This window comes from Phacochoerus africanus, chromosome 1 (genome assembly GCF_016906955.1).
Source record: "Phacochoerus africanus isolate WHEZ1 chromosome 1, ROS_Pafr_v1, whole genome shotgun sequence".
NCBI lineage: Eukaryota > Metazoa > Chordata > Mammalia > Artiodactyla > Suidae > Phacochoerus > Phacochoerus africanus.
The window spans coordinates 240,738,212-240,750,688 of NC_062544.1; the positions used below are offsets into that span (position 1 = coordinate 240,738,212).

At 36.1% G+C, this 12,477-nt stretch overlaps 1 protein-coding gene across 3 annotated transcripts in view; it reads left to right on the forward strand.

The window, feature by feature from the left end:
• DCBLD2 (discoidin, CUB and LCCL domain containing 2) overlaps window positions 1-12,477 on the forward strand; it is an 87,814-nt gene that overhangs the window by 41,437 nt on the left and 33,900 nt on the right. For all 3 annotated transcript variants that reach the window (XM_047793905.1, XM_047793919.1, XM_047793910.1), the window contains one exon: window positions 7,259-7,396. In XM_047793905.1, coding sequence (XP_047649861.1) covers window positions 7,259-7,396 — 138 coding nt within the window. The remainder of the gene's footprint in view (window positions 1-7,258; window positions 7,397-12,477) is intronic.

Sequence of the window (12,477 nt, forward strand, 5' to 3'; positions counted from 1 at the left end):
AAAAATTGGATTGATTGAGTTGCAGGACCTCTTTACATATTTCAGATATGAAGTCTTTATCAGATTAATGTTTTGCAGATATTTTTCTTCTAGCCCATTGATTGCCTTTTTTTCCCCCCACACCAACAGCATATGGAAGTTCCCGGGCCAGGGGTCGAATCTGAGCTGCAGCTGCAAACTGTGCCACAGCTGCAGCAACACCGGATCCTTAACCCACAGGCTGGGGATAGAACCCGTGCTGCCTCAGAGACAATGCCAGGTCCCTAACCTGCTGTGCCAACAGCAGGAGCTCTGTATTTTCCTTTTCTTAATGTTGTCTTTTGAAGAGCAGACATTTTAGATTTTGATGAAATCTGAATTATTAATATTTTTCTTTAATGGATTATACTTTTGGCGTCAAATCTGAGAAATCCTTGCCTAACCCAAAGTCACAAAGATTTTGTTTCGTTTTGTTTTTTTTTTTTTAGTTTTTTTCCCACTGTGCAACAAGGGGATCAAGTTATCCTTACATGTATACGTTTTTCCCCCCACCCTTTGTTCTGTTGCAATATGAGTATCTAGACATAGTTCTCAATGCTACTCAGCAGGATCCCCTTGTAAATCTATTCTAAGTTGTGTCTGATAACCCCAAGCTCCTGATCCCTCCCACTCCCTCCCTCTCCCATCAAGCAGCCACAAGTCTATTTTCCAAGTCCATGATTTTCTTTTCTGTGGAGATGTTCATTTGTGCTGGATATTAGATTCCAGTTATAAGTGATATCGTATGGTATTTGTCTTTGTCCTTCTGACTCATTTCACTCAGTATGAGAGTCTCTAGTTCCATCCATGTTGCTGCAAATGGCCACAAAGATTTTTTATTTCCTTGTGCAAGAGTTTTGTAAGTTGAGCTCTTAGAGTTAGATCTGTGATCCATTTTAACTTACTTTTATCTATATTGTGAAATTATGAGTTCATTTTGCTTACTGATAGCCAAATGGCTTAGTACATTTGTTGAAAGGACTGTCCTTTCCCTGTTGACACTTTTGTCAGAATCAGTTGACTGAATATTTGAGTTTATGTCTGGACTCTGTTCTGCTCCTTTGAGGTTATTATAGATATTTGTCCTTAAAATGATGTCACATTCTCTTGATTACTGTAGTTTTATACAGAAAACATAAAAATCAGGTGATGTTAACTCTTTCTACTGTCTTTACTAAAATTGTTTTGGCTGTTCTGTGTCCTTTACATCTCCATAGACATACATTTTAAGCTGATCTTGTTAATTTATAAAAAAGATAAACCTACTAGGGTTTTAATATGAATTTCATTGAATCAGGAGATCAGTTTGGAAACTGACATCTTAACAATAATTGAGTCTTCTAGTCATGAATTTGGTTATGTCTCCTTATGCAGTTCTTTAGTTTTCCTCAGCAGTGTTTTATATTTGTTAGTGTACTAGTTTTGAATTACTTTTTTTAAAAAATGTATATTTAAATATTTTAATCTTTGTTGCTATTATAAATTAAATTTTAAAAATTTCAGGTTGTTGTCACTAGTGTATGGGAATACAATTGATTTTTTAAAAAAATGTGGTCGATTTACAATACTATGTTAGTTTCAGGTCTAAGCATAGTGACTCAGTTTTGTTTTTTGCAGATTATATTCCATTATAGGCATTACATAAGATTTTGAGTATAATTCCCTGTGCTATATAGTAAATATTTGTTGCTTATCTATTTCATGTTTAGTAGTTTGTATGTGGTAATCCCATACTCATAATTTCTCCCTCCTCATCTCTTTCTCTTCTCTTTGGTAACCATAAGTTTGTTTTCAAAGTCTGTGAGTCTGTTTTGTAAATAGGTTCATTTGTATCATTTTAAAATTAATAGTTTTTTTTTCTTTTTGCTTTTTGGGCAACAACGGTGGTATCTGGAAGTTCCCAGGCTAGGGGTTGAATTGGAGTTAGAGCTGCCAGCCTACACCACTGTCGCAGGAATGCAGAATCTGAGCCACATCTGCGACTTAAACCACAGTTCACGGCAATGCTGGATCCCCAACCCACTGAGTGAGGTCAGGGATCAAACCCCACATCTTCATGGATACCAGTTGGATTTGCTTCCACTAGACACAGTGGGAACTCCCTGTATCATTTTTTTAGATTCCACATATAACAGACATAATTTGTCTTTTTCTGTCTGACATAGTATGGTAATCCTTGGGACAATCCATGTTGCTGCAGATGGCAATATTTCATTCTTTTTTATGGCTGGGTAATATTCCATACACATTTATCTCTCTCTCTTACACACACATACACATACACACATCTTTATCCATTCATCTGTTGATAAAAACTTTGGTTGCCGACCACATATTGGGACACAAAGCTAACCTCAACAAATTTAGGAGCATAGAAATTATTTCAAGTATCTTCTCTGACCACAATGCCATGAAACTAGAAATCAACTACAGGAAAAGAAATGAGAAAAAACCTACTACATGGAGACTAAACAACATGATACTAAAAAACCAATGCGTCAATGAGGAAATCAAGAAGAAAATTAAAAAATACCTTGAAACAAATGATAATGAAGACACAACCTCTCAAAATCTATGGGATGCTGCAAAAGCAGTGCTCAGAGGGAAATTTATAGCGATACAAGCCTTCCTCAAAAAAGAAGAAAGATCCCAAATTGACAGCTTAACCCTCCACCTAAACGAATTAGAAAAAGAAGAACAAAAAAGACATAAAGTCAGCAGAAGGAAGGAAATTATAAAGATCAAAGAAGAAATCAATAAAATAGAGATTCAAAAAACAATAGAGAAAATTAATAAAACTAAGAGCTGGTTCTTTGAAAAGTAAACAAAATTGACAAACCTCTGGCTAGACTCACTAAGAAGAGGAGAGAAAGAACTCAAACAAAATAATAAATGAAATAGGAGAAATCACAACAGATAGTGCAGAAATACAAAAAACCATAAGAGAATGCTATGAACAACTATATGCCAACAAATTTGACAATCTGGAAGAAATGGACAATTTTCTAGAATCTTACAGCCTACCAAAGCTGAATCAAGAAGAAACAGACCAACTGAACAGACCGATCACTAGAAATGAAATTGAAGAAGTCATAAAAACACTCCCTACAAATAAAAGTCCAGGACCAGATGGCTTCATAGGCGAATTCTATCAAACATATAAAGAGGATCTGGTGCCCATCCTCCTTAAACTTTTTCAAAAGTTTGAAGAAGAAGGAATACTCCCGAACACATTCTATGATGCCACCATCACCCTAATCCAAAACCAGACAGAGATACCACCAAAAAAGAAAACTATCTCCCAATATCATTGATGAATATAGATGCAAAAATTCTCAACACAATCTTAGCCAACCGAATCCAACAACATATCAAAAAAATTATACACCATGACCAGGTTGGGTTCATCCCAGGTTCACAAGGATGGTTCAACATACACAAATCAATCAACATCAAACACCACATTAACAAAAGAAAAGTCAAAAATCATATGATCATCTCAATAGATACAGAAAAAGCATTTGACAAAATCCAACATCCATTCATGATCAAGACCCTCGCCAAAGTGGGTATAGAGGGAACATTCCATAACATAAAGCCATTTATGACAAACCCACAGCAAATATAATACTCAATGGAGAAAAACTGAAAGCCATCTCACTCAACTCTGGAACAAGACAGGGATGCCCACTCTCACCACTGCTCTTCAACATAGTTTTGGAAGTCCTAGCCACAGCAATCAGACAAACAAAAGAAATAAAAGGCATCCATATAGGAAGAGAAGAGATCAAACTGTCACTGTATGCAGATGACATGATACTATACATAGAAAACCCTAAGGACTCAACCCCAAAACTACTTGAATTGATCAACAAATTCAGCAAAGTAGCAGGATATAAGATTAACATTCAGAAGTCAGTTGCATTTCTGTATCCCAGCAATGAAATATTAGAAAAGGAATACAAAAATACGATACCTTTTAAAATTGCACCTCACAAAGTCAAATACTTCGGAATACACCTGACCAAGGAGGTAAAGGACTTATATGATGAGAACTATAAAACTTTAATCAAAGAAATCAAAGAAGATGTAAAGAAATGGAAAGATATTCCATGTTCATGGATTGGAAAAATCAACATTGTAAAAATGGCCATAGTACCCAAAGCAATCTACAGATTCAATGCAATCCCTATCAAATTACCCATGACATTTTTCACAGAACTAGAACAAACAATCCAAACATTTATATGGAACCACAAAAGACCCAGAATCGCCAAAGCAATCCTGAGAAACAAAAACCTAAAAGGAGACATAACTCTCCCAGACTTCCAAGAAATACTACAAAGCCACAGTCATCAAAACAGTGTGGTACTGGTATCAGAACAGACAGACAGACCAATGGAACAGAACAGAGAATCTGGAAATAAACCCTGACACCTATGGTCAATTAATCTTTGACAAGGGAGGCAAGAATATAAAATGGGAAAAAGACAATCTATTCAGCAAGCATTTCTGGGAAACCTGGACAGCTGCATGCAAAGCAATGAAATTAGAACACACCCTCACACCATGCACCAAAATAAACTCAAAATGGCTGAGAGACTTAAATATAAGACAAGACACCATCAAACTCCTAGAAGAAAACATAGGCAAAACACTCTCTGACATCAACCTCATGAATATTTTCTCAGGTCAGTCTCCCAAAGCAATAGAAATAAGAGCAAAAATAAACCCATGAGACCTAATCAAACTGACAAGCTTTTGCACAGCAAAGGACACCAAAAAGAAAATAAAAAGACAACTTACAGAATGGGAGAAAATAGTTTCGAATGATGCAATGGACAAGGGCTTAATCTCCAGAATATATAAGCAACTTCTACAACTCAACAGCAAAAAAGCCAATATATAATTCAATGGAAAAATGGGCGGAAGACCTGAATAGACTGTTCTCCATGGAAGATACACAGATGGCCAACAAGCACCTGAAAAAATGCTCAACATCGCTGATTATAGGAGAAATGCAAGTCAAAACTACCATGAGATATCACCTTACACCAGTCAGAATGGCCATCATTAATAAATCCACAAATAACAAGTGCTGGAGGGGCTGTGGAGAAAAGGGAACCCTCCTACACTGTTGGTGGGAATGTAAAATGGTACAGCCACTATGGGGAACAGTTTGGAGATACCTTAGAAATCTATACATAGAACTTCCATATGACCCCACAAGCCCACTCTTGGGCATCTATCCGGACAAAACTCTACTTAAAAGAGACACATGTACCCGCATGTTCTTGCAGCACTCACTATTCACAATAGCCAGGACATGGAAACAACCCAAAAGTCCATCAACAGATGATTGGATTTGGAAGAAGTGGTATATATACACCATGGAATACTACTCAGCCATAAAAAAAGAGTGACGTAATGCCATTTGCAGCAACATGGATGGAACTAGAGACTCTCATACTGAGTGAAATGAGCCAGAAAGACAAAGACAAATACCATATGATATCACTTATAACTGGATTCTAAAATCCAGCACAAATGAACATTTCCACAGAAGAAAAAATCATGAACTTGGAGAATAGACCTGTGGGTGCCCGACGGGAGAGGGAGGGAGTGGGAGGGATCAGGAGCTTGGGGTTATCAGACACAACTTAGAATAGATTTACAAGGAGATCTTGCTGAGTAGCATTGAGAACTATGTCTAGATACTCATATTGTAACAACAAAGGGTGGGGAAAAAATGTATACATGTAAGAGTAAATTGATCCCCATGTTGTACAGTGGGAAAAAAATAAAATAAAACTTTGGTTACTTCCATGTTTCCAAGTCTTGGCCTTTGTAAAAAGTGCTGTTCTGAACTGGTATGCACATGTTTTTGTTTTTTTTTTTTAATTAGAATTTTCATCTTTTCTGGATATATACCCAGGAGTATGATTGCTTAATCATATGGTAGGTAGGTCTGTTTCTCATTTTTTAAGGAAACTCTGTATTGTTTTTAATAGTGGCTGTACCAGTTTACATTCCCACCAACAGTGTGAGAGGGTTCCCTTGTCCCCACACACTTTCCAGCATTTATTATTTGTAGACTGTTTGATGATGGCCATTCTGACCAAGGTGAGGTGATACTTCATTATAGTTTTGATTTGCATTTCTTTAGTAATTAGCATTCTTGAGCATCTTTTTTATGTGCCTGTTGCCCATCTGTATTTCTTCTTTGGTGAGTTTGTCTGTTTAGGTCTTCTGCCCATTTTTTGAGTGGGTTGTTGTGTTTACAATTGATTTTGGTACATTAGCCCTGTGACTATACTTCCTTTACCAGTTCTGTTAGGAGGTTTGGTTGATTATTTAGGATTTTCTATTCACACAATCATATATAGTCTTTGAATAATGGTGTCTGTGGAAGTACGTATTCCTCTTATTCAAATGATGTTGATCAGCTTAAAATACTTTTGGAACTTTTTATTCAGATTTTGTTAGATAAGTTACCATGCACACAAAGAAACCCATTTGTATTAGTTATTGGCTGGATATCTTGCTCTAATTCTTTTTTCTTCTTTCCTTTTCTCTTAATAAACTTAGATCTGTATTGAGAAGGAATATTTTACATGTATTTTAGACATTAAAGCATAAAAGTTAGTGGGCAGTTCTATATACGCATCTAAAGTTCAAAGAAATCGCTGTGTGTAGAGGTGAAAATGTGAATTGTCATATCATAGTTGAAGCTGTGGAACTGGATATGATCATCTAAAGGAGTTGGCGAAAGTACAGCAATCCTTGGAAGAAACTCATAAAGTTCTGAAAAAGATTTGAGGAGTGTCCTGGGCCCATGAATCTTGGGGTACCTTGTGGGGGAGTATGTTAAGGCTACTGATGATGATTGACCATCACTTCATTTGTAAGCTACTTGCCTGCATGAAATACTTTAATTTTTTAAAAATTCCTTGTTACTGTTCTAAAGAGTATTCACATCTTTTACAGGAAATTAAGTCATCATAAGGTCAGTGATGCCTGTGTACACTGTTTTTCCTTTTGAATCATTTGAACAGTTATTACCAGGCTTTGATTTTTTTCTCTCCAGAGTAATGTGTTTTTAATCATTAAACATCCTAGTCATCATTTTAGATTAATTTAGTACCGAATTTGGTGTGCTATTATGATTCTGTTATCTATACCGTAAATATTATTGACTTCATGAGTCATACCAGATAATCTTCTTTTCTTTCATTCCTAGGCAAATACTGTGGTCTGGGATTGCAAATGAATGATTCGATTGAGTCAAAAAGCAATGAAATTACAGTGCTGTTCATGAGTGGAATTCATGTTTCTGGACGAGGATTCTTGGCCTCATACTCGGTTATAGATAAGCAAGGTAATTTTCACTTTAAATCATGACTCCCACATTTTACAGTTTCTAAAAGCACAATTGCAGTATTTTTTTGAGTACCTGTTATCTGAGATTGGAATAGAAGAGGAAGACCAAATACTTAATAATACATACATAATTTTGACAAAAATAGATCACTTTCAGAATTTTAAAAATTAAGTATATTAGCTGTATATAAAGTCCTTTTATATACCTAACTTTCCTTAGTAGAGGAAGTACTGATTTTTCTACCTTTATAAGATTGGAACACAAATGATAATAACTTAAAAATCTATCAATTAATGAAATGTTTCAATTTAAAGCTTTATTATCTACTTTATCATACTGTGTTAAAGACCTAATTACCATTGTCTTCAAAGAAGGGAGTTGTTTGCCACCAGGAGTAACCTGGGGAGTGCTCTCTGAGACCTCACAAAATAAGATTAGGTATTTTCTAGATTGTTAACATTTAGAATCTGAAGAGGGGAAATTTAAAAAAAAAGAAAAAGCTATTAGTGGAAAAGAATGCAGAATTTTCTTGAATCTCTGAGCTAAAATGCAAGCCTTAAATGGAATCTCTTCTGAGTTTTGGCTGCTGTGCATTTATATTCATTCCCCTCTGCTATTAGGGGTACTGTGATGAAAAAATTTTTTCAAATGTTGCTTATACAAAGATATATGGAAACAATCATTTAAAGTAGAAAATAGATGATTATTTTGATAGTCAACAATGATTTAACTAAGTTGACCATTTAAAATGAAAAATTAGGAGTTCCCTTCATGGCTCAGCAGAAACGAATCTGACTAGCAACAATGAGAATGCAGGTTCGATTCCTGGCCTCGCCCGGTGGGTTAAGGATCCGACATTGCCGTGAGCTGTGGTGTAGGACAGAGGTGGCTTGGATCCTGAGTTGCTGTGGCTGTGGTGTAGGCCGGCAGCTGCAGCTCTGATTCAGCTCCTAGCCTGGGAACTTCCATATGCTGCAGGTGCAGCCCTAAAAACACACACACTAAAAAGGACAAGAAAAACTAGCTCCTACTTTATGTTGTACAAATGAGAAAATTAAGAACCTCCTAGGTGTGGGAGTGCCAGGCACTGGGACTGATTAAGGGCAGTGCGAGCTGTTTCTTCTCATGGTGGTGGGTTTGAGATAAACACTATATGTCTCATTAGAAGTTTCATCAAGAGTGTGAAAGAAAGAGGAGGAAAGCTGTTCTGTGTGAAGAAAGATCTACTTTTCCTTAATGACTACACTATGGAACAGGTTGTGAAGGCTAATAAAATCTCTCAGGGAGAGTGAAAAAGGAAACTCATTTAGATGGAACAATAAAAAGAAAAAAGGTGGAAACATGCTAAATGTACAATTAATGTTTTTGACAGAACTAGGAAAACTAAGGCAGTGTGGTGTTGTGGAAGGGGCACAAATAGCCCTGGAATCAAAGCCCGCCTCTGCCGTGTACTAGCCAGATGACCTCTGACCAGTTATTTGACCTCTCTGAGCTTCATCTGTAAATGGTTCAGTTGTCAGGACTAAGTCTAATAATACACATATGGTGTCTGCAGTCATATGACACAGTGAGCAGAAAGCAGATGTTCATTTCCCTGCTTTCACCACTGTACATGCACACATATCTCACCCCTCCCCCACCATCAATAGAATAAGCGAGAAAACACAGTGAAATGATAGATTTTCATCCTTTCAGTTTTACTTTCTGAAAGTCTTGGATTGATGGGTGAGAGGATAAAAAATAATTTGCTTTTTACTCTTGTTTCTTTTTTTTTTTTCTCTCAAGTTTCTTGGTCTCTATATCAGGTTAAATGATTTATTTTTCATTTTCATATTTTCTCCTTTCTCTTTTTGTTATTTATTGAGTTAAAGTTCTCTGGAAATTAAGTATCTCCTCTTCAAAAAAAAGTTTCTTACATTGGATATTTAAATTATGGAGCTTTTGATCCACAGAAACCTAAATGTCCTGTGTTAAAATTTCCTAAGAATTGACAGTCATTTCAGATGATAGAATCTGTATATTGTAGGCTTACATACATCTTTGCCAAATTTCAGATGGCTGTGTCACTATTTTAGATGACCTGTAGCTTCCAAACATTTTTTGAAGTATCCGCCATAATCAGAAACTTCTTTATAGTAATGTTTCCAAAGTCATAATCATGATCAGCTTGTGAAATCCTTATTTCACTGCTCGCTCCTGAAGTTTTTCTTAGTGTTTTTTGAGTGTTTTTGCCCATTTATCAAGCATTTGTTTTATTCAAAGTGAATTGGCTAAATTCGAGAGAACATTGGTTGGATTTCGTATTACGTCTTCTTGGGTGGCCTTTCAGACACAATTTCTTGTAATGACTCATTCATTTGAAGGCTGGTTGGCTTTGGTTGAGAGTCTCAGTTTGTTTCCATCCAGGAAACTTAGCTGCCACACTGAATTCCATTAATATTTTCAAGGAACATCACTACATGTCTCCAGCTTAACATCCTAGTTGAAAGCTTAGAGTATATGGGAATGAATAGGTTGTGAAAAATCTTGCTTCAGTGGCTTCTTCATTTGTTAAACTGTCACAAAGACTCCTTAGTGTTATAGTGTGGCATGCTGTTGATAGAGTCATGATTTTGTGTAAGACAGACAGATTTTCATTACTTTGTACAAGAGCCCATTGCAAAATTAGATTCCCTTCAGTGCTTTATTTCCTACAATATGCCTGATACTGGGAAAACAGCAGTAAATGAGATAGATGCAGTCAGGCCTTACACTGATGGGGTTGGAAAAAAGCATTAAAAACATGGTTACTTAATTGCAGGTATGTTAAGTATGATGGAGAAATTTTCAAACAATAGGAGGCCAGAGGGGTTTGAGGAGTAGATTAATGAAGAACAGAGCTCTCCTAAAAAGTTACTTCTGAGCCCAGAACTGAAGGATGAATTGGAGGTTTCTAGACAAATAAGGAAGAACATTCTAGAGAAGAGAAGCACAGGTGGAAAGACCTTACTGTGGGGAGGAGCTTTGTGAGAACTGGAAAAGAAGCCAGCACAGCTGGGGTGAAGTCAATGCATGGTTAAGTCTTCATTATTCAAGGCCTTGTAGAAAATGTAAGGGTTGGAGTTTTATCCCGAAAAAAGAGTGCACTGAAGCTGTTAGAGCAGAGTAGTGATACAACTGGATTTATGTTTATGTTTGTCTCTTATAATTTCTTGCTCTTTGAAGAATGGGCTAAAGAAAGAGAAGAAAAATTGTAGGGAGGCCAGTTAAGAGGCTGTTTAGAAGAAACTTTCAGTTGAATTAAGAGGTCTTTGTATAAAAGGGATTCCAGAATTAGGCCAGATTCTGACTTAATTCCTTTTAAAGACTTTTGAACCAAACACATCTTCTACAAGGAAACATTTCAAAGAATTGGGATTCATCCTACCTGAGTTTGTGGTTTTATTCTTAATGATCTTTGAGCTGTGGTTTTTAGTCTTTTCCATTCTGTTTCTTTTCATTTTCACCTATAAACATCATTTTTGAAAGATTTTATCTACCAATGAAAGGAACTTTTCCTATTTCAATTGAGTAGCAGGAAAAGACAGAAAATAGTATTATTCAGCACTTTAGTAATATTTAGAGGATTGGTAAGTTGTCATAATGTCATCAGATTCCAGCTAGACTCTCTGAAATTTAAATTTTCATTGAGGAGTTCCCATTGTGGCTCAGTGGACTGTATCCATGAGGATGCTGATTCAGTCCTTGGCATCGCTCAGTGGGTTAAGTATCTGGCATTGCTGTGAGCTTTGGTGTGGGTTGCAGACACGGATTTGGTGGCTATGGCGTGTGCCAGCAGTTGCATCTTCGATTCGACCCCTAGCCTGAGAACTTCCATATGCTGCACATGCAGCCCTAAAAAGAAAAAAAAATTTTTTTCATTGAAATTGATGTATGTGGATCCTAGAAATATCCTGTGCATCATATTGGCAACTACTGTTTAGAAGTTCTATAGAGAGAAACTCCTAAGTTACTGTGGGTCTTAGCAAGAGAGACAGAACCAACCACTCACAGGTCCAGACTTGGAAACTTAGATCCTTTAATCCAGAATAATAAATGATACTGATGTTTTCATTCTAAAACGTAAATGTAAAAACATCATTTACCACTGAACTTGAAAAATAAAATAAGTTTTATAAGTAAGCGCTCCAAACTCCTGTTTTTGCATCTAGATTAGCCAGTTTCTGCAAAAAGCTCAACATTTCTAGGATGACTTTGGACAATAATTTTTAAGGTAATTTTAGTTCTAGAACAGTGAGCTCAGAAGACATACCTGCATTTGCTTTGAAACCTTCAGGTCCTCTAAAGTGCAGCCTCTATTTGTTATGGGCCATCAATTTGGCATTTGTGTGTCCATGTGTATACACATGTGTGTATGTACATGACCAGCTGAAAAGTGATAGCCCTGATGTTCCTTTTTTTAGAACATGAAATGATCACTTAAAAAGTGATGTTAAACCTCATTACTTCAGATTTAATGAATCCAAAATTTTGTAGTGGAGTCTAAAGTTGACCTTTATTTTTGTAGGAAAAAATGGGAAGTAGTTTAAAATTTTTTGTGAAATAAAATGATCCAGTGTAGGTGTATTAGCATACTCCCTAATTGGAACTCATAAACACTTGTTTATTCATTGCCTGCTGACCTGTTAGAATCTGATGACATTGTACTTAAGACTTGGGAACAGCTGAGCCTGGAAATATTCTCCTCTGACAGGGTTATGGTTGCTATATGTTAGATTATTTTTAGAATTAACACCAATAGTATAAATACTTTCTGATTGCTGCATTCTTTAACCACATTTTTATGCAAATATTTTCCATTTCTTCCGATTTACATCAGATTATATTAACTTGTAAATGAAACATAGGGTGGAATAGAGAACTCCTTTCTAATAGAGTCCAGATTTCTATACTAGTTGTTTTTTTTCTGTGTGGGTGGTTTTTGGTTTTGAAAATAGGGCATGAATTCCTTATATTGTTTACTACCTTAATTGTACAGTAGTTTTATAGAATCCTTTTTGTTCTCAGTATTAATACTTAGCTATATTTCTATTTTTAGC